This window comes from Indicator indicator, chromosome 30 (assembly GCF_027791375.1).
Source record: "Indicator indicator isolate 239-I01 chromosome 30, UM_Iind_1.1, whole genome shotgun sequence".
Classification (NCBI taxonomy): domain Eukaryota; kingdom Metazoa; phylum Chordata; class Aves; order Piciformes; family Indicatoridae; genus Indicator; species Indicator indicator.
The window spans coordinates 13,163,392-13,182,240 of NC_072039.1; the positions used below are offsets into that span (position 1 = coordinate 13,163,392).

The 18,849-nt window shown below is 57.4% G+C and overlaps 1 protein-coding gene across 1 annotated transcript in view; it reads right to left on the minus strand.

Annotated features, from left to right (window-relative positions):
* Positions 1-18,849, minus strand: part of CAMKK1 (calcium/calmodulin dependent protein kinase kinase 1) — a 56,851-nt gene that overhangs the window by 33,046 nt on the left and 4,956 nt on the right. Inside the window, exons 2-7 of the mRNA XM_054394245.1 lie at positions 15,362-15,409; positions 12,916-12,969; positions 6,160-6,211; positions 5,530-5,663; positions 4,304-4,340; positions 2,495-2,516 (exon numbers count right to left, since the gene is read on the minus strand). Coding sequence (XP_054250220.1) covers positions 2,495-2,516; positions 4,304-4,340; positions 5,530-5,663; positions 6,160-6,211; positions 12,916-12,969; positions 15,362-15,409 — 347 coding nt within the window. The remainder of the gene's footprint in view (positions 1-2,494; positions 2,517-4,303; positions 4,341-5,529; positions 5,664-6,159; positions 6,212-12,915; positions 12,970-15,361; positions 15,410-18,849) is intronic.

An 18,849-nucleotide genomic window follows, 5' to 3' on the forward strand; every position in this document is an offset into this window, starting at 1 on the left:
CCTGCTGGAGGAGCTTCCCCAGAAGCAGATGCCCAGCTCTGGAAGCCAAGCTCTCAAGAGATTCTGTCTGCTGTGCCACAGGATGGGGCTGCCACCAGCATTTCTGGTTACTGAGCACAGAACCACCCAGTGGTAGGGGCTGGAAGGGACCCCCAGATATCACCCAGTCCAACCCCCTGCCAGAGCAGGGTCACCCAGGCCAGGGCACATAGGAACACATCCAGAGGGGGTTGGAAGCTCTCCACATAAGGAGACTCCACAACCTCCCTGGGCAGCCTGCTCCAGGCCTCCAGCACCCTCACACCAAAGAAGTTTCTCCTCATGCTGAGGTGGAACCTCCTGGGTTCCAGCCTGTCCCTGTTGTTCCTTGAACTGTCACTGGGCACCACTGACAAGAGCCTGGCCCCTTCCTCCTGACCCCCACCCCTCAGTGCTTACAGATGTTCATAAGGTCCCCTCTCAGCCTTCTCCTCTCCAGACTAAGCAGCTCTCAGTCTTTCTTCACAGCAGAGCTGTTCCAGTCCCTTCAGCATCCTCACAGCCCCCACTGGGCTCTCTCCAGTGTGTCCCTGTCTCTCTTGAACTGGAGAGGCCAAAACTGGATTCCAGGCATTCCAGGTGTGGTCTCACCAGAGCAGAGGGGGAGGAGAACCTCCTAGACACAGAGGTCAGAGCAGGGGTAGCTGCTGCTGTCTGCACAGCCTGGGGCTGCTGATGGGAGTGCAGCAGAGGAACAAAACTGGGCCTGGCTCATGCTGTGAGCAGCAGCAGGCACCAGGCAGCAGTGGGGCCAGAGTGGCCCTTGCTGGGCACTGGATGTTGTGCCTGCTGGGGCTCCCAGCCCTGAAGCAGCATTAGCCTGCAGCTGGCCTAACCCAGGGCAGAATCTAGACCAGAACCACTGGCTCCAGGCTTACTGGGAACATCCTAGTGCCCTCTGCAGTCTGCTCTGAAAATCTCTTTAGCCACCACTAGAACTCCACCACTCAGCCCCAAATGGCTAAGGTTCCCTGGTCAGCTTCTCCTCTGCTTTCCTTTGCCAGCACTGCTGAGGGCCTCACAAAGGCCTCCGCAATCCCTGTGCCTGCTGCAGGAGCTGCTCAGCATCTCCTGCTCCCAGCAGATGAGAGGCTAAGGACTTACTGGCGGTTAATCCTGCAGGTGCTCAGCACTTGGACATACTCCCAGTGCCTCCAGCTGGATTTGAGTGCTTCACACAAGGCCATCCCCAGAGCCAGGCTCTGTACCTGCCCTCAGCAGGCAGCAGCAGCAGCAAACCCTTCCTGCAGCATTCCCTGCTCTCCTCTGCTGCCCACTTGCTGGATCCCCTTCAGCTCCCACTGGCGTTTTCCTGCCACTGCCTTCCTTGCCTCTCCACACACATTTCCCTGCTGCTGAAACCAGGGAGAAATAACCTGAGCAGCAGGACTGGCAGAGCCCCTAATGGGCTCTAATTGCCTTCTGGTGAAGCAGCCAGGCTGCAGGCTCCCTGGCCACAGCTGACTGCAGGAGCTTTCATTTTCCTCCCCCTCTCACAGGCCACTCAGCAGCTTGGTCACCAGGGAGACTGGGGAGCCTCTCCCCAGCAACCTGCTGGAGCTGACAGCCTGCAAGAGGCTTCTTCATGGAGCCAGGGAGAAAAAGAAGCCCTTTGGGAATCTCCCCCACCCCCACTCAGCTCTCCTGACCTCATGGGGACCCTGCAGGGCTGCAAAAAACACCGAGGAGGTTCCCATGCCCTCATCACTTCTCCTGCTATGTAAAGCATGCCAACCAAACAGCTCCCACCAAGGGCTGGTGCCAAGGGCAAATAAGGCAGCAGGTGGCAAGTAAAGGTTGATTCAACCCCATCCGCCTCCTGACAGAAGCCAGGCTGTGGCTGTTCCCCCAGCAGAGTATTCCTGGTAAAGCCTCAACTGCCAGGGGCGCTGCATCCAGTCTGATTCCAGGCCACAGCCTGACACCAGGACCCCCAGCACCTGTGGCCTCCCAGTACCTGAAGCCCCCATCAGGTGGGGAGGGACTTCTGATAAGGGCTGGGAGTGCGAGGCTGAGGGACAATGGCTTTGAGCTGGGAGAGGGGAGACTGAGACTGGAGATGAGGAAGCAATTGTTGAGAGTGAGGGTGGGGAGAGACTGGCACAGGTTGCCCAGAGAGGTTGTGGCTGCCTCCTGCCTGGAGGTGTTCAAGGCCAGGCTGGATGAGGCCCTGAGCAGCCTGGGTTGGTGGGAGGTGTCCCTGCCCATGGCAGGGGTTGGAGCTGGATGATCTCTGAGGTCCCTCCCAAACCAACCCGGTCTCTGATGTGGCCATGTCCTTCCAGCCCATTACAGTCACCAGGTGGTCCCAGGCTCCACAGTGCCAAGCCAACTGCAGCTGGATTTTGCCCCTCTGTGCATGCCTGCAGGCAGCAGCTTGCCCCTGGGGGAGATCAAAGCTCCACCTCAGCTAGGGAGCTCAACACCACAAATGTATCCCAGGAGGGCTACTTACCCTTTCCTCAGGAGGTCAAACACTGCAAGGCAAGGAAATCAGACCATGAATGAACGTCAGGAGGGCACTGGGTTCATTAGCACCCACACAGCCACATCCCTTCCCCCACCTGCTGAATCCTTTATTGCTCTTCCCTCCCCCATCTCACAGGCACCAGAGGATGCAAACTGAAGAGCTTCATCTCTTCAGCACAGACATCTCCCCCTCCTGCCAGCTCCAGGCAGGCTGACAGTGGTTGGCCATTTCTCAGCCAGGTTGGTGCTGCTGCCTGTGTCACCCTGGCTCCTGTGAGACCATCTGCCCCAGGACCCCCAGGGAGGCTGCTGGGGGGGTTGGCTCTGCCAGACTGCTGCTGGAGAATGAGATGCTGTAAGGGCACACACAAGGGAGGTTCTCCTGCCCCCCTGCTTTGCTCTGGTGAGAACAGATGTGGAGTATTGTGTCCAGTTCTGGGCTCCCCAGCTCAAGGGAACTGCCTTGGGGAGCCTCTAGGGGAGGCTGCAAAGCTGCTGAGGGGCCTGGAGTAGCTCTGTGAGGAGCAAAAGGCTGAGAGCCCTGGGGCTGAGACCCTGGAGAGGAGCAGCCCCAGAGGGCATCTGAGCAAGAGCTAAAGGAGCTGTGGGGGCCAAGAGGCTGAGGCCAGACTCCTGCCAGTAGTGCCCAGTGATAGGATTTGCCACCTGTCCTGCTGCCACTGCTACCATTTCTGGGACTGCTGTCTTGCTGCTCGGGGAGAGCTTGGCTTGGTGCTCTTCTCTTTATTTTCTTCATTCTCATTCTCCTCTGTCTGTTCCTTCTGCTCTCTTTCTCATCTCCTCTCCTTCTCCTGTTTTCCCCTCAGACATTTATTTTCACTCACCAAGACCTTCTTATCTCCTCTCTCCCTTCCTCCCCATCCCAGGAGTTCAGAGCTTTAAGCAATGACCTCAGCTGCCCTCCCACCACAGTGCATCTGCTGCTTCCAGAGTGCTGCTGGGGCTGCAGCCCAAAGGCAGCAGTGGCCTTTCAAAGGCAGAGAGCTTCCCTTGCTTCACTTTCACAGGCAGCTTCAGAAGCATCCCATAATCACTTACTGAGAAGCAGCCTTGGAGCCTGCCTCATCAGGGAGCCCCCTGGGGAAGCAGAGATGTCACAGGGTCAGACATTGCCCTCCTCTGGCACAGCTCTGAGGCCACTTCAGTGCCTCCCAGGCCTGTCCCTGCAGGTTTGGCACAGATGGGGGTTAGCTGTGGGTGGCACCTCCAAGGTTTGGGGCAGAGGCAGACAAAGTGGATGGGAATTCCTCAGCTGTGACCTCCCATCTGAGCCTCCCAGGACAGCTGTGAGAGTGCTGCTGCCAGGTGGTGCCAAGGCTCAGCAGGGTGGGCAGTGTCTCTGCAGGGCTCACAAGGAATGCCCTGAGACAAGACTGCTCTCCAGAGCCACTACCACTGCCCACAGCCTGCAGCGGGAGTCTGGAGACAACAACCTCACAGCAGGAGGACAAGAAATTGCCCTGCACCCTTCCCTTCTCTCCTGGCTCTGGGACTGGCACTGACACACCCAGGGGCAGGCAGAGCCACTGGCACAGTGTTGGTGTCCCCATGGCAAGGAGCTGTGCACAGCTGCACCAGGGCATGAGGCTACCCTGCCCTGCCCTGCCCTGCTGCAAGGGGCCTTACACTGCCCTTGGAGGGCTTCAGCTCTTCAGAGATGTCTGCTGAAGGTGGTACAAGTGTCCCCCAGCACCAACCTTGCGCCCTGGGCCATGCCACCTGCAGCCCTAGGGCTAAGCCCAGCTGGTTGTGCCAGCACACCTGACTCACATACCCATGTAGAGGTTGTCCTCTGCAGGGTCGTCCAGCACCTATAGTTGGCAACAGACAGACAGGGAGAAAGCAGTAAGGAAAAAGAAGAACTTTTTAAATAAGCAACGATTTACTGCTGCCTGTAGGCTGTGCTGAGCTCCAGAGCAATGAGAACCACTTAGGGTCACCTTTGGAGGCTCCTGCAGAGAGGAGCTTTGAAAGACAGAAAAACCTGGGCTGCTGATTGCACCAACCTGGGCTGCTGATGATTGTACCAACCTGGGCTGCTGATTGTACCAACCTGGGCTGCTGCTGATTGTACCAACCTGGGCTGCTGATTGTACCAACCTGGGCTGCTGATGATTGTACCAGCCCGGGATGCTGACTGTACCAACCTGGGCTGCTGACTGTACCAACCTGGGCTGCTGATTGTACCAACCTGGGCTGCTGATGATTGTACCAACCTGGGCTGCTGATTGTACCAACCTGGGCTGCTGGAGACCCAACCCACCAGGAAAAGCCCTGCTTGAAAGCCCTGCTTACCCTTCCTGACCTCAGCCAGTGCTGCAATGCTACCAAGGGCTTGCACCTGGCACCTTCCCAGGCTGGTCTGCACACCACTGCCACTGGCCAAAGCTCGATGCTGTCCCTGCCATCTGTGCCACCTGCCTTCTTAGACTGGGGACCAGGAGGAAATTCTGTACAGTGAGGGTGGGGAGACACTGGCACAGGCTGCCCAGGGAGGTTGTGGCTGCCCCCTCCCTGGGGGTGTTCAAGGCCAGGCTGGATGAAGCCCTGAGCAGCTGAGTCTAGCTGAGAGGTGTACCTGCCCAGGCTGGGGAGGTTGGGGTAGATGATCCCTGAGGTCCTTCCAACTCCAACCATTCCATGAGTCTATGACTGGATGATCTTTCAGGTCCCTTCCAGCACAACCCATCCTGTGATTCCATGACTGACACCTCAAAGCCCAGGGGAAGTATCTCAGTTTGTCAGTGTGATCCATACAACCATGGCACAGCTTGGGTGGGAAGAGACCTTTGGAAGCCACCCAGTCCAACCCCATGCAGCTAGAGCAGGCTGCTCAGAGCCCCAAACAGCCTGACCTGTTGGGATGATCTTGCTGGGGCTCAGCAGCCTCAGTTTCTGAAGCACTCTTTAAAGCAGCTCTGGCTCAGGTAGGAGCAGCACAGTATAGAGCAGACACAGCTCTGTGTGCCCAGCGCAGCTGAGGGTGCTGCAGCAGCTCACCTCTATCAGCTTGACAATGTTGACGTGGTCCAGCTTCTTCAGGATGGCTATTTCCTGATAGACTCTGTCCAGTGGGGCCATGGGCTTGGGCTGCTCTCCAGAGGATGCTTTTGAGCCCTTGGGAGGAGGCCGACCTGCAGGTGTGACACATGGTGAGGAGAGACTCGCTCCTGAGCAGCGCCCAGCCTGAGGCCCTCTGCTGAGCACCTCCAGCTCTTCTGGAACATCCCCACCCTGGCATCATCCCAAAGCACCACCATCTCCACCCAGAGTGACATTTCCAAGCCCCATTCAGCCCAGCTCCCCCAGCAGGGGCTGCTGCTCAGTCCCACAGCAGCCAGGTGCCACCAGAAGAGGTGCTGGGAGGAGAGGTCTGCCCAGCTTAACCCCCAGCACCTAATTAGGCTTCACAGCTGGGGACCATGGAGAGTCAGCACCTCAAAGAGACTCAGGAACCTAACCCCCAAGTGTGTTGAATTGCCCTGGGGCTGTTCCTGTCCCTTCACTCCCCACCACAGTTTCTCCAGCCCCAGCAGCTGGCAGCTTTCAAAGGAAGCCAAGTTGTGCAGTGCCTGCAGATGAGTCTCTGCCAGGAGATGGCCCTGTCTGAGGCCAGGAGCAGATACCCACGTGGAAATCCATACTGCTTCAACAGCTTCTTCTTGGACAGGACCTTCATAGCCTGCAGGAAGGAGGAAAAGCAGAGTTAAACAGGAGCTCAGGAGCATGCTGGACAGCAGGGAATGGCTCTGGTTAGTGGTGGCCACAGCAGAGACACACAGACACTGCCCCAGGCTCTCCTGAAGGCACTGCCAACCACTTGTTTAATTCAGCTTCTCATGAAACAAGGAAATGGTTTGGACAAAGAAAAAGGAGACAGATGTCTGGTTTGGGAGCAGGAGCTTGTGAGGGGAGAGTCACAGAATCCTTTGGGTTTAACAACATTGAGTTCAACTGAGCCATGGCCCTCAGCACCACAGCTTTGAAACCCCTCCAGGCATGGGGACTCCACCACTGCCCTGGGCAGCCTGGACCAGGCCTTACAACCTTTTTGAGGAAGAGATTGCTCTTCGTGTTCAACCTAAACCTCCTCTAGGGCAACCTGATACCATTTCCTCTCATCTTGTCACTTGTTCCTTTGGAGCTGAGCCCAACCCCCACCTGGCTCCAGCCTCCTCTCAGGGAGCTGCAGAGAGCAATGAGGTCTCCTCTCAGCCTCCTCTTCTCCAGGCTGAACACCCCCAGCTCCCTCAGCTGCTCCTCCCCAGCCCTGTTCTCCAGACCCTTCCCCAGCTTCCTTGCCCTTCTCTGGCCCTGCTCCAGCCCTCAATGTCCTTCCTGGAGTGAAGGCCCAGCACTGACCCCAGGAGGTTCTTGTAGCTGCCCCTTCTGTACTTGGGGTTTGGATGATGCTGTGGCTGTGCTCTGGGTCAGAGCCACTTCCAGGCTGCTCCTCCTTTATTTTCCCAGCAGACTGAGGAAGGAAAAGAGCTGGAGTATGGCATCCAGACCACTTCCACCCTTTCAGCCTACATCACAGACCTGGCACAGGAGGAGCTCACAGCCCTTCCACCAGCTGGGGAAGGCTTTCATATTTCTGATGCTGTTTTTACCCACAAACAAACCTCTCCCATGCTGCCAGAGCAAGAGGACCTGCAGGCTGATCCAGCACCATCCATGCCCAAGACCACCAGGGACATACTTTGTGGGCATCCATCCATCTCCTCACCATCAGGAACTGTGGAGCCAGCTCTGTGCAGGAGCACAGCAAAGGGACAAGGAGGGAAGTAGGAGAAGAAGCAGCAGTAGGACAAGAGGAAACAGACTCAGGTTCCCCCAGGGACATAAGAACTATTTCTTTACAGCAAGGCTTGTCAGGACCTGGCCAAGGCTGCCCAGGGCAGGGGTGGAGTCCCCATCCCTGGAGGGGTTTCAAACCCATGGAGATGTGGTGCTGAGGGCCATGGTTTAGTGGTGCCCTGGCAGTGCTGGGTCAAGGGTTGAACTTGGTGATCTTACAGCTCTCTTCCAACCACAAGGATTCTGTGGTTCTCTGCCCCCCTCCTCTCCTGCAGTGCTGCAGACCCCAGGCAGCTGAGCTGAGGGGGGCTCAGGTATTTGTTCTGCCATGCAGCTGGCATTGGCAGAACAGCAAAAGCCAATCTGAATCCCATCAGCAGTCCCTGCTCCTCCACCTGCCCTCTGCCTTCACAACCTTCCTGAGGGCCACTCAGCCAGCCCTGATCTGCCCAGCAGAGAAATATCTCATGAGGGAGCAGCTGATGGACAATTTGCTTCAGAACACAGTCAGTGCCCCTGGGAGCCAGGCTGGTCACTCGTTCTTGCCACCTTGCTGGGCAGCTCCCCAGGAGCCAGCAGTGCCCTAATGCAGCCCTCTGGCTGCAGCCCCCCAGGACACTGGGGGAAGAGGCTGGACCCCACCTGGCTGCAGCCTCCTGTCAGGAAGTGGCAGAGAGGTCTCCTGTGAGAGGCAGTGGGAGCTGGGTGCCCTGCCCTGATGTGCACCCACTGGGGAGGTTCACTGCCCTCCTCTGAGCCACCTCACAGCTAGGAGCCACAGGGCACTGCTTCGGGTGGATGCCAGAGGGAAAGGAGATGCCAGGCCTAGGGAGGTTGGGTGTCTGTGGGCAGGGACTGGGCACGGAGGCAGCAGCACCATCACCCCCAGCTTGATTCTTAGGAAACCAGATAAAAAAGGAAAGAAGATAACCCCCCAGAGGACTGCCCTGGCAGCCCTCAAGTGCTGGGGCTTACCCACCACAACCACTTCTCAGGTCTGGGGATTGAAAATGGGAGGGGGACATAGAATCACAGAATCAGTCAGGGCTGGAAGGGACCACAAGGATCATGCAGTTCCAATCCCCCTGCCATGGGCAGGGACACCTCACACTACATCAGGCTGGCCAGAGCCTCATCCAGCCTGGCCTTAAACACCTCCAGGGATGAGGCCTCAACCACCTCCCTGCACAACCCATTCCAGGCTCTCACCACTCTCATGGGGAAGAACTTCTTCCTCACATCCAGTCTGAATCTCCCCACTTCCAGCTTTATCACCTGGGGCTGCACAGCAGCAAATTCCATCAGCACCAACCATGACTCCCAGCAAGGCTTCCTGCCTGTACCCATTTGCCTTTGCTTTTTTAGCTGCTGCATTTTCACAGAGCTTAGTTTGCTTCAGAGAAACACAGAATGGTTTGGGCTGGAAGGGACCTCTGAGACCATCCAGTTCCAACCCCCTGCCATGGGCAGGGACACCTCTCACCAGCCCAGGTTGCTCAGGGCCTCATCCAGCCTGGCCTTGAACACCTCCAGGCAGGAGGCAGTCACAACCTCTCTGGGCAACCTGTGCCAGTCTCTCCCCACCCTCACTCTCAACAATTGCTTCCTCACCTCCGCTCTCAATCTCCCCTCTCCCAGCTCAAAGCCATTGTCCCTCATCCTGTCACTCCCAGCCCTTGTCCAAAGTCCCTCTCCAGCTCTCCTGGAGCCCCTTCAGATACTGGAAGGCTGCTCTAAGGTCTCCCTGGAGCCTTCTCTTCTCCAGGCTGAGCAGCCCCAACCCTCTCATCCTGTCCCCACAGGGGAGGTCCTTCAGACTCTGATCATCTTTGTGGCCACCTCTGACCCTCTCCAGCATTTCCATGTCCTTCCTGTGCTGGGGTCTCCAGAGCTGGGCACAGAGTCCCTACCACAGGGACTCCACCTCTCTTTTTTACTACTGAGACAAAATTAACCCTACAGAGCTAAATCTGGGGGGAAATCAGTGCACAGCAAAAGGCCCCCCCTGAGCTCTCAGAACCACAGCTGTGTCCTCTGGGCTGGAAACAGGCAGCTGCCTTCAGCGTCTGCTGGGATGCAGTGCTGCAGGGGATGAGATGGGAAGGGGGAGAAGCAGAATGGGGCTCAGTGCTGGGGAGCATGAGAGGGCCAGACAGGCTGGCAGGGTGAGGAGCTAAGTAGCCTCAGGCAGATGTGCCATTAGCTTTTGTTTCCCTGAGGCGTTCCCAGGTCTGCCAGCTCCTGGGCTGCTGTAGCCTCTTGGAGGGGTGGAGGTCACTCCATGAGCTCTGGTCCTCCTGCTGCATGGGCACTGAGACCACTGCGGGGCACTGCCGGGGCGGGGAGAGCTCCCAGTGCCCCAGCAGGAAGGGTGCTGAGCACCTGCAGCACGGAGCCCAGCACCCCGGCAGCAGTGCTGCCACCTGCCCTGCCCCAGGTGCTGGCATTCACGGCACTGCCACCAGGCACTGCCCTCCGGCCCCATCTCTCCAAACTCCTCCCAGGAGCAGCTCCACCGCCCCTGCCTCAACCCCCACAAGAGGAGGGTGGGAGGGAACCCTGCAAGGCCGACAGCCCGGGGGCTGTGCAGTCTGTGCCGCTGCGGGCAGCGAGGCTGAGCCCTGGGAGCCAGCCCGGGGCTGCAGGAGCTTGAGAGAGCTCCGAGGAGAGAAGGCAGCGGAGCTGAAGGGATCAGCTGAGACGCAGCAGGGAACTTGTGCCTTTGGCTGACCATAGCAAACCATGGCCACAGCAGTGCCTGCAGCTGCCAGGGACAGCTGGAGCCCATCCAGCACTGCCCTCACCACGAGGGACACTGATCAGCTGGAGCAGGGCCAGCCAAGGGTCTGGAGAACAGGGCTGGGGAGGAGCAGCTGAGGGAGCTGGGGGTGTTCAGCCTGGAGAAGAGGAGGCTGAGAGGAGACCTCATTGCTCTCTGCAGCTCCCTGAGAGGAGGCTGGAGCCAGGTGGGGGTTGGGCTCTTCTCCCAAGGAACAGCAGAGAGGACAAAAGGAAGTTGGCCTCAAGTTGCCCCAGGGGAGGTTTAGGTGGACATTAGAAGAAATTTTTTCACTGAAAGGGTTCTCAAAGCCTGGCACAGGCTGCCCAGGGAGGTGGTTGAGTCCCCATGCCTGGAGGTGTTTCAAAGAGGCAGAGAGGTGGTGCTGAGGGTCATGGTGTAGCACCAGCCTTGGCAGAGTCAGAGAATGGTTGGACTGGATGAGCTCAAAGGGCTTTGTCAGCTGGAGGAATTCTGTGATTCTCTGGCACTAGATAGGAGGCAGCAGGCACTGCTCACCTAAGCCCAGCTCTCCCTGCTGAGCTGAGACAGGCAGGGAGGAGCATTGGAATCAGCAGCCAGCCTGGTGTGGTGGAGAGTCAGCTTGGAAAGGAGGTGGAAAGTATTGTGGATCCTCTTCTTGGCCAGCTCCTTGTCCAGATTTTTGCCTCATCTCTTCCATCCCTCATTTCAAGACCTTTTCTCCCCCAGCTGCAGGCCTGCTGGGAGCATGGAAAGGCTCACAAATACTAACAGGCAGCCACTTCCCTCCTAAGCCCTGCAGCCTGCTCTGTCACTTGCAAATCAGTCAGGGAGGAAAATCCATCTGGGGAATGAGCACATTTTGCATCTGCTCCTTGTGCCAAGGCCAATAGCTCTGTGCAAGGGGCCAGGGAGCAGCACAGGAGCCTGCCCAGGGCCTCTGATGGGCACGGTGTCAGCCACAGGAGCACTGCATGGTGGCAGTGAAGCAGGACCCCTCTCAGCACATGGAGTGTGGAGCAGCAGCTGCAGGTCAGCAACCACCCAGCTCTGCCCAGCAGGTTCCTGCCCTGGCATCCTCAGCAGCTGCTGCCAGCTCTTCCCACCAGCCTTCAGGCACAGCCACACACAGCCAGGCAGCCTTCCTCCTGCCAGCTGCCCAGCTCCTGCTCTCAGCCTGAGCCAAACATGCCACAGGGCAAGAGCAGGGACATCAGCACAGCTGAGGCAGGAATCCCAGCTAGGGTAGTCAGAATTCACCTGAAAGGGGAGGGACAGAGGAGGAGCCTTCATCCAGAAGAGCAACTAGAGAAGGGCAGCAAAGCTGGGGAAGGGTCTGGAGAACAGGGCTGGGGAGGAGCAGCTGAGGGACCTGGGGGTGTTCAGTTTGAAGAAAAGGAGGCTGAGAGGAGACCTCATTGCTCCTACAACTCCCTGAGAGGAGACTGCAGTGAGGGAGGGGCTGGGCTCTGCTCCCTAGGAACAAGAGACAGAAGAAGAGAAATGACCTGAAATTGTGCCAGGGGAGGGTTAGGTTGGAGATCAGGAGAAATTTCTTTGCTGCAGCAGTGGTCAGGGATTGGAACAGGCTGCCCAGGGAGGTGGTGGAGTCCCCATGCCTGGAGGTGTTCCAGAAAGGTGTGGCCATGGCACTTGGGGCCATGGTTTAGTGGCCATGGTGGGGCTGGGCTGATGGTTGGAGTGGATGATCTCAGAGGCCTTTTCCAAACAATTCTATGACTTTATGATTCTCTAAGAAGCTGTTTTGAATTCACACCCCTCCTACCCTGGCTTCAGCTCAGCAAAGGATTTAAAGACCAAAGCTTGCACCCCACACCCCATGAGCAGACAGTGTGGGGTATGAGGAGGCATCCTGCAAGGGGGGAGGGCACAGAGGGCCAGGCAGTGCCCAGCTGGAGCACACTGCCCAGCATCTGCCACACACCCCTGTGTCCTTACAAGAGGCTTGCTCCTGCCAGGCCCAGCCTGCAATGCACAGCAGGCACTGAGCACCACCACCCACACACCTCCCATTTCAGGTGATCCTCTTCAGAGCTGCAAAATGTCAGAGCAAATCAGCACCAGGCAGCTGCAGCTGCCTCCAGCTCCTTGCCTCTTACATAAGGCACCCACCTGCTCCTCATGCAGGCAGCAGCTCTGTGCCCAGCAGGGACATCCAGCCCCTGGGACCAGAAAGCCATCTGCTACAAGCAGTGAGGCAGAGGGAGGGTCTCCTCCTCTCTGCTCTGCCCTAGTCAGGCCACAGCTGCAGTGCTGAGTCCAGGTCTGGGCTCCCCAGTTCAGGAGAGACAGAGAAGTGCTGGAGACAGTGCAGGGGAGGCTGCAAAGCTGCTGAGGGGCCTGGAGCAGCTCTGTGAGGAGCAAAGGCTGAGAGCCCTGGGGCTGAGAGCCTGCAGAAGAGCAGCCCCAGAGGGGAGCTGAGCAATGCTCAGCAAGAGCTAAAGGAGCTGTGGGGGGCAAGAGGCTGGGGCCAGACTCTGCTCAGTGGTGCCCAGGGACAGAACAAGGGGCAGTGGGCACAGACTTGAACCCAGGAGGCTCCATCTGACCAGGAGGAGAAAGTTGTTTGTTGTGAGGGTGCTGGAGGCCTGGAGCATGCTGGCCAGAGAGGTTGTGGAGTGTCCTTGTGTGGAGAGCTTCCAACCCCCCCTGGGCATTGTGCTCCTGGGCAAGCTGCTGTGGGTGCCCTGCTTTGGCAGGGGGTGGGAGTGGATGATCCCCAGAGGTCCCTTCCCAGCCAAGCACTGCATGGCTCCATGCCAGCCCCCAGAGGGAGCAGGGCTGAGGGGCAGAGCTGCACTCACGTAGTATTTGTCGTCGTTCTCGTTGTAGGCCAACTTCACCACCCCATAGGAGCCCTGGAAAGGAACACAAAGGGCATCGTCAGGGCAGCAGCTTCACATCTCCTCACTGCTCAAGGCTTGGGAGGTTTTGGTCTTACAGAATGCAAAAAACATCCTTCAAGGGCCCAGGTCATGCCTACTGCTGAGTGATGTGACCCTGCATGGGGCCCTGTGCTGAGGCCATGGGCCAGCTGAGGAGCAGCAGTGTCTGCAGGAGCTGAGTGTTGGCATGAAGGTCCCAAGGAGCAGGACACTGCTGTTGTCATAAATGGAGGGGAGATAGAGGAGAAATGAGGCTGAAGGCTGCACAGTGTCCCAGTGTTTGGCAGCCTCCAAAGTGAGTGCTGTACTGGAGCTCAGCAGCCAGCATCTCCTTTGCATTCTACACACAAGAATTCCAAGGAGCAAGCTGCACAGAGCTGGCTGGGCTGTGGAGCCAGCCCCTACCACAGGCAGCAGCACAAACCCAGCTCCTCATTCATGCTGCCTCTGGCTCAGGAGCTCCATCCACACCCCCACAAATCATGGAATCACAGAATGGGTTGGGTTGGAAGGGGCCTTAAAGCTCCCCCAGTTCCAACCTCCTGCCATGGGCAGGGACACCTCCCACCAGCCCAGGCTGCTCAGGGCCTCATCCAGCCTGGCCTCGAACACTTCCTGCTTTGGAGCCTCCACAACTTCTCTGGGCAACCTGTTCCAGTGCCTCACCACCCCCACGAGGAAGGTCTCATCTAAGTCAAGCTTCATACAGCTCAAAGCCATTATCCCTCATCCTGGCACTCCCAGCCCTTGGCAAAAGTCCCTCCCCAGCTCTCCTGAAGCCCCTTCAGGTACTGGAAGGCTGCTCCCTGGAGCACCTCCTGGCCTGCCCTGTCTGTCCTACCCCAAAGCTGTGTGTGGGACAATTTTCACACAGGTGTTTGTGGGTGGAAATTCTGCAAGAACACCTCTCCCTCTGCTGCTGGAACCTCTCCCCCTCTTAAGAGCAAATGGACTTTGGTGAGGACCAGCTGCTTGCTCTCCACCAGCTGCCTGTTGCCCAGCTGCAGACCAGCCCTGCTGCTGTACCCACAGCTCCTGTGCCAGCCTGCAGCCAGGCTCCATCCCCACCCCTGGGGTTCTGCAGCTCTGTGTCAAGACTACACATCACATCCCAGTGAGAGGTGACACTATGGTAGACAGCAGTGGGAGGAGCACTACAACCTTCAGAAGGTTTCTCTTGACTTCACTGGGAGCAAGAATGAAGGTCCTAGTCTCAGAGGAGCCCAAGCAGCCACCTGCTTGATCCAGAAACACAGCAGGACCAGCAGACCCTCCACCACCCTCAGGGTGCCTGTCTGCTCACTGTGACCTGCAGGGAAGAAAGCAGCAGGGGAACACCCAGCAGAGAGAGGACCTCACACCCTCCTTCAGCCATGCTGAAGCCAATGAGAGAAGCCCTTAGAGTCACAGAACTGTTGTGGTTGGAAAAGACCTTGAAGGTCATTGAGTCCAACCCTCCACAGGCTTGGAAAAGACCCCTGAGACCACAGAGTCATCACCAGCCCAACACTGGCAGGTCCTTGTCTAAACCACAGCCCCAAGCAGCACCTTAAGTGGGTCTGAAGAAGCACGGAGTGGGATGGATGGGATCTCTAAGGGTCATCCAGTCCAACCCCTCTGCAGTAAGCAAGGACATCCTCAAGCAGACCAGGCTACCCAGAGCCCTGCTGCAGGTGACAGCTGCTGTGGCAGCCCCAGCCTCACACCCTGCCAGCAGCCAAGCACACAGGGCCTGGGGCCTTTCACGTTGGAGAGGAGGTTGGGCTGACAAAATGTTTGGTGAAGGTCTCTGCAGCTCAGGGACGTTCCCTTCTGACAGCAAAGGGAGGTTCAGCTTCCAGACAGTACCAGGGACCCTTCTGCAGTGGTGGCAGCTGTCCAGCTGTGCAGGTGTCTGCAGTGCTCAGCAGCCCACACCTCCAAACAGCTGTGGAGGAATCTCCTCTGAATCCTTCTGCAGCTTTTAAACATCCACTGGAATGCAGCTGACATTGCCTCTACAGGCAGAAAAGCTTCAGCTAGGCCTGAGGGGCAGCAAACCTCTGCCCTCATCCTTGGGCTTTGTTGGGTTTCTTTCCTTGCTGGGTTGCGTTAATGCATCCAAGGCTCTTGGTGTTCCACTTGGCAAGCAAGGACCCTGGCAAGGAGCCAGCTCCGCCACTTCAGCAGGAAGGAGAATAAATTTAGACTGCAGGGGAAGTAACTCCACTGTGACCTTGAGCAAAACCCAAACCCCAAAAACCCCAAACCCCCAAAGCAAGCTGCAAGGAGTCCTGGCCAGCAAGGTGCCCTGGGCTGGCAGAGTCTCTCCAGCTGGCCTCAGGGCTGTGCAGGAGGGCTGCTGGTGCCCAGCTCCAGTACCTACCTTGCCTATTTCACTCTGCAGCTTGTACTGATTGAGTTGCACACAGTCCTGCAGATCAAAAGAGAACACAATGAGAGCCCTGCCCAAGGATCAGTACCCAGCAGAGGCAGTGCTGAAAGCCCAAACCTCAGCTCCAGTGCCCTGTGTTACACCTCAGACACTGCAGGGTTGTTTTATGACAGCCCAGGACAAAGCAGCCATGAATTCTGGCAGGGGCTGTACTGGTGGAACACCAGACACCCCTCCAGCCCAGCTCCCAGCAGAGCTCCAGGTTCAGCCCAGGAGCATTCCAACTGCTGGAATGTTTACTGGGCAGGCTGCTGGACTGCTGGAGCCCTGCAGCAGGCTGCCCAGAGAGGCTGTGGAGTTTCCTTGTCTGGAGAGCTTCCAAATCCCCCTGGCCATTGTGATCCTGAGCAATTGCTGTGGGTGCCCTGCTTGAGCAGGGGGTTGGAGTGGATGATCTCCATAGGTCCCTTCCAACCCCCACCAGGCTGGGATTGTGTGATCAGATTCCTTTCCCAGGGTAAGGCTGTGCTTGGCACCATGGAGACTTCCCAAAGGAAGCAAGAACAGGTTGTTGGTGGTGCCTCCTGCCCTGGCTTTGTCCCTGCTCAGCTCCACAGCCTTTGCTTTGTCCTGGCCAAAACTACAGAGCTGGGGAAGTGCTCTGCAGAGCAGCTCAGAGAAGCAGAGAAGCAACCACCCCTCTGAGAGAGCCTCCAACCACCTGAGCACTGCCTGCTCCTCACACAGCATGGCTGCAGGGAGCAGCTCCTGCTGGTAGGCCTCCTGCCTGAAGAGTGAATGCAGCTCCTACACACACCACAGACTCCTTGCTCTGCACTCAGTACCTGATTTTGAGCCAGGCAGAATCTAAACCAGCACTGTGCTGCTGCTTCTTGCCAGCACTGCTGAGGGAGCCCTGGCAGCAAGCGGAGTCCTTTCTGAGGGACACAGCCCACCCAGCCAGGTAATCCCTGGCATTAGTGCAAGTGAGCAGGGACCAAGCCCTGGCCCTCTGACCACCACCCTCCACCATCCCTCTTAGCTCTGCCTGCAGGTGACCTCCCCCACCCCTCCCCCACAGTCACCAGGAGCAGCTCCCTGGCCTTTCCCTGCTGCCAAATGGAGTTAGTGACAATGCCAGGACCCCCTGGGTGGATGGGAACAGCCAGGGAGGGTTTGCTCTCACCATGGCCACGTCCCCACCTGACAGAACCACAGAATGGTTTGGGTTGGCAACAGCCCTTTAAGCTCTTCCAGTCCAACCAATTTCCAGCTCTGCCAAGGCTGGTGCTGAACCATGGCCCTCAGCACCACATTTCTATTGCTTTGAAACACTTCCAGGGATGGGACCTCCACCACTGCCCTGGGCAGCCTGTGCCAATCCCTGACCACTCTTGCAGCAAAGAAATTTTTCCTCCTCTCCAACCTAAACCTCCCCTGGCACAATTTCAGGCCATTTCCTCACCTTCTATCACTTGATACAAGGGAGCAGAGCCCAACCCCCACCTGGCTCCAGCCTCCTCTCAGGAGCTGCAGAGAGCAATGAGGTCTCTTCTCAGCCTCCTCTTCTCCAGGCTGAACACCCCCAGCTCCCTCAGCTGCTCCTCCCCAGCCCTGTTCTCCAGACCCTTCCCCAGCTTTGTTGCCCTTCTCTGGACCTGATCCAGCCCTCAATGTCCTTCTGGGAGTGAGGGCTCAAAACTGACCCCAGTGCCCAAGGTGAGGCCTCCCCAGTGCTGGGTGCAGGGCTCAGTCTCTGCACCTGGGCACACCCTGGCTCACATATTCACTTGCACAATAACAGAAGCTTCTATTTCCAGGGGTTTCTGGTTGAACTACAGTAGAAGAGAACAAACTCCAAAAACCTGGCTGTGTAGAAGGACCAGAGATGTTCCCCTCTCTTGTGCTCTGGCAGTGGCACAGGCTGCCCTGGGAGGTGGTGGAATCCCCACTCCTGGAGGTGTTCAAGAAAGGTGAGGCCATGGCACTTGGGGCCATGGTTTGGTGGCCATTGTGGTGCTGGGTTGATGTGGGACTGGGTGACCTTAGAGGTCTTTTCCAATCCAAACATTTCTATGGTTCTATGACAAGAGGAATTGGCCTCAGGTTGCACCAGAAGAGGTTCAGGTTGGACATGAGAAAAATCTTCACTGAAAGGGTTCTCAAAGCCTGGCACAGGCTGCCCAGGGAGGTGGCTGAATCCCTATGCCTGGAGGTGTTTCAAAGAGGCAGAGAGGTGGTGCTGAGGGCCATGGATTAGCACCAGCCTTGGCAGAGTCAGAAAATGATTGGACTGGATGAGCTTGAAGGGCTTTGCCAACCAAACCAATTACATGAGGAGCCAGAGCTGTTTCCACAGTAAGACATTCCTGGAGACAAGCAGGCTGCTGCCTTACCCAGGCTGAAGATAGAGATTTTGCCCTCTGGAAGCAGCCAGGTTCCCCTGCCTGAGAGCAACTGCAGCTCTCAGCAGCTGAGAGACAGCCTTTAAAGAGAAGCATGGGAGAGAAAACTGGGAACTGAAAGTCAGAAGTGAAGACAGCACTGGCTTCATCTCATCCTGTCTGGAGGGACATAGAAGCACTTCAAAAACCAGACACAATTAAAGTAAAAGCCAGAAAAGAGGCCTCAGGGGCAGCAATGGATACAAGTGAGAAAGCTGTGATGCATGGCACAGGACACCCAGGCAGCCCAGAGCTCCTGCAGGTAAGGCAGAAAGAGATTTTGAATCAACATCCACAGCCCAGGGCAGACGTGGGAGCCCAGCACCAGACCTGGCTGCAAGAGACTTTCCTTGTAGTCAGCAGGCACAGTGCTGGCTGCAGCCCCACTGGATGGATCAGGGCTGGTCACTGAGTGCCTCCCTGAACATGCTGCAGGAGATGCAGCTGCTGAGAGAAACCTTCTGAGTTTCAGTGGCTTTGATGTTTCACCAAGCCAGTGGCCACAGCTGGGCAGCACAGGCTCAGCTTTGCTGTCCTCACCCTCTGCAGACCCCCAGAGCAGGAGCCTGGGCACCTCCTGGGAGATATTGGCTGCAGAGTGAGAGGGGAACAAAGGTTAATTAAGAAATTAGCAATACCTGGGGGGGCTCCTGTCTCAAGAATGTTTTCCAAATATCTTTCCAAGAATGCTGGAGTCTGAGCACCTCAGGAAGACCTCTAGCAGGATGAGTCTGGGGGTCTCACAGGGCTCAAGGGGAAGCACCCCAGGAAGACCTCTAGCAGGATGAGTCTGGGGGTCTCACAGGGCTCAAGGGGAAGCTCTCCAGCCCATGCTGTGCAGCAGCTTGGTCCCCACCTTGCTCTGCTCCTGGTTTACCTGTGTGCATGGCAAGGAAATCCTGACCTTAGGCAGAAATCTGGGCAGGTCCTAGGGGCTGGAGGAGACCTGGATCAGCCCCACACCAAAGCACTGACTTTCACTGCTCTTGGCACCAGGTCCTTCACGCCAGTTGGCCAAAGGAGCAGGACCCTATG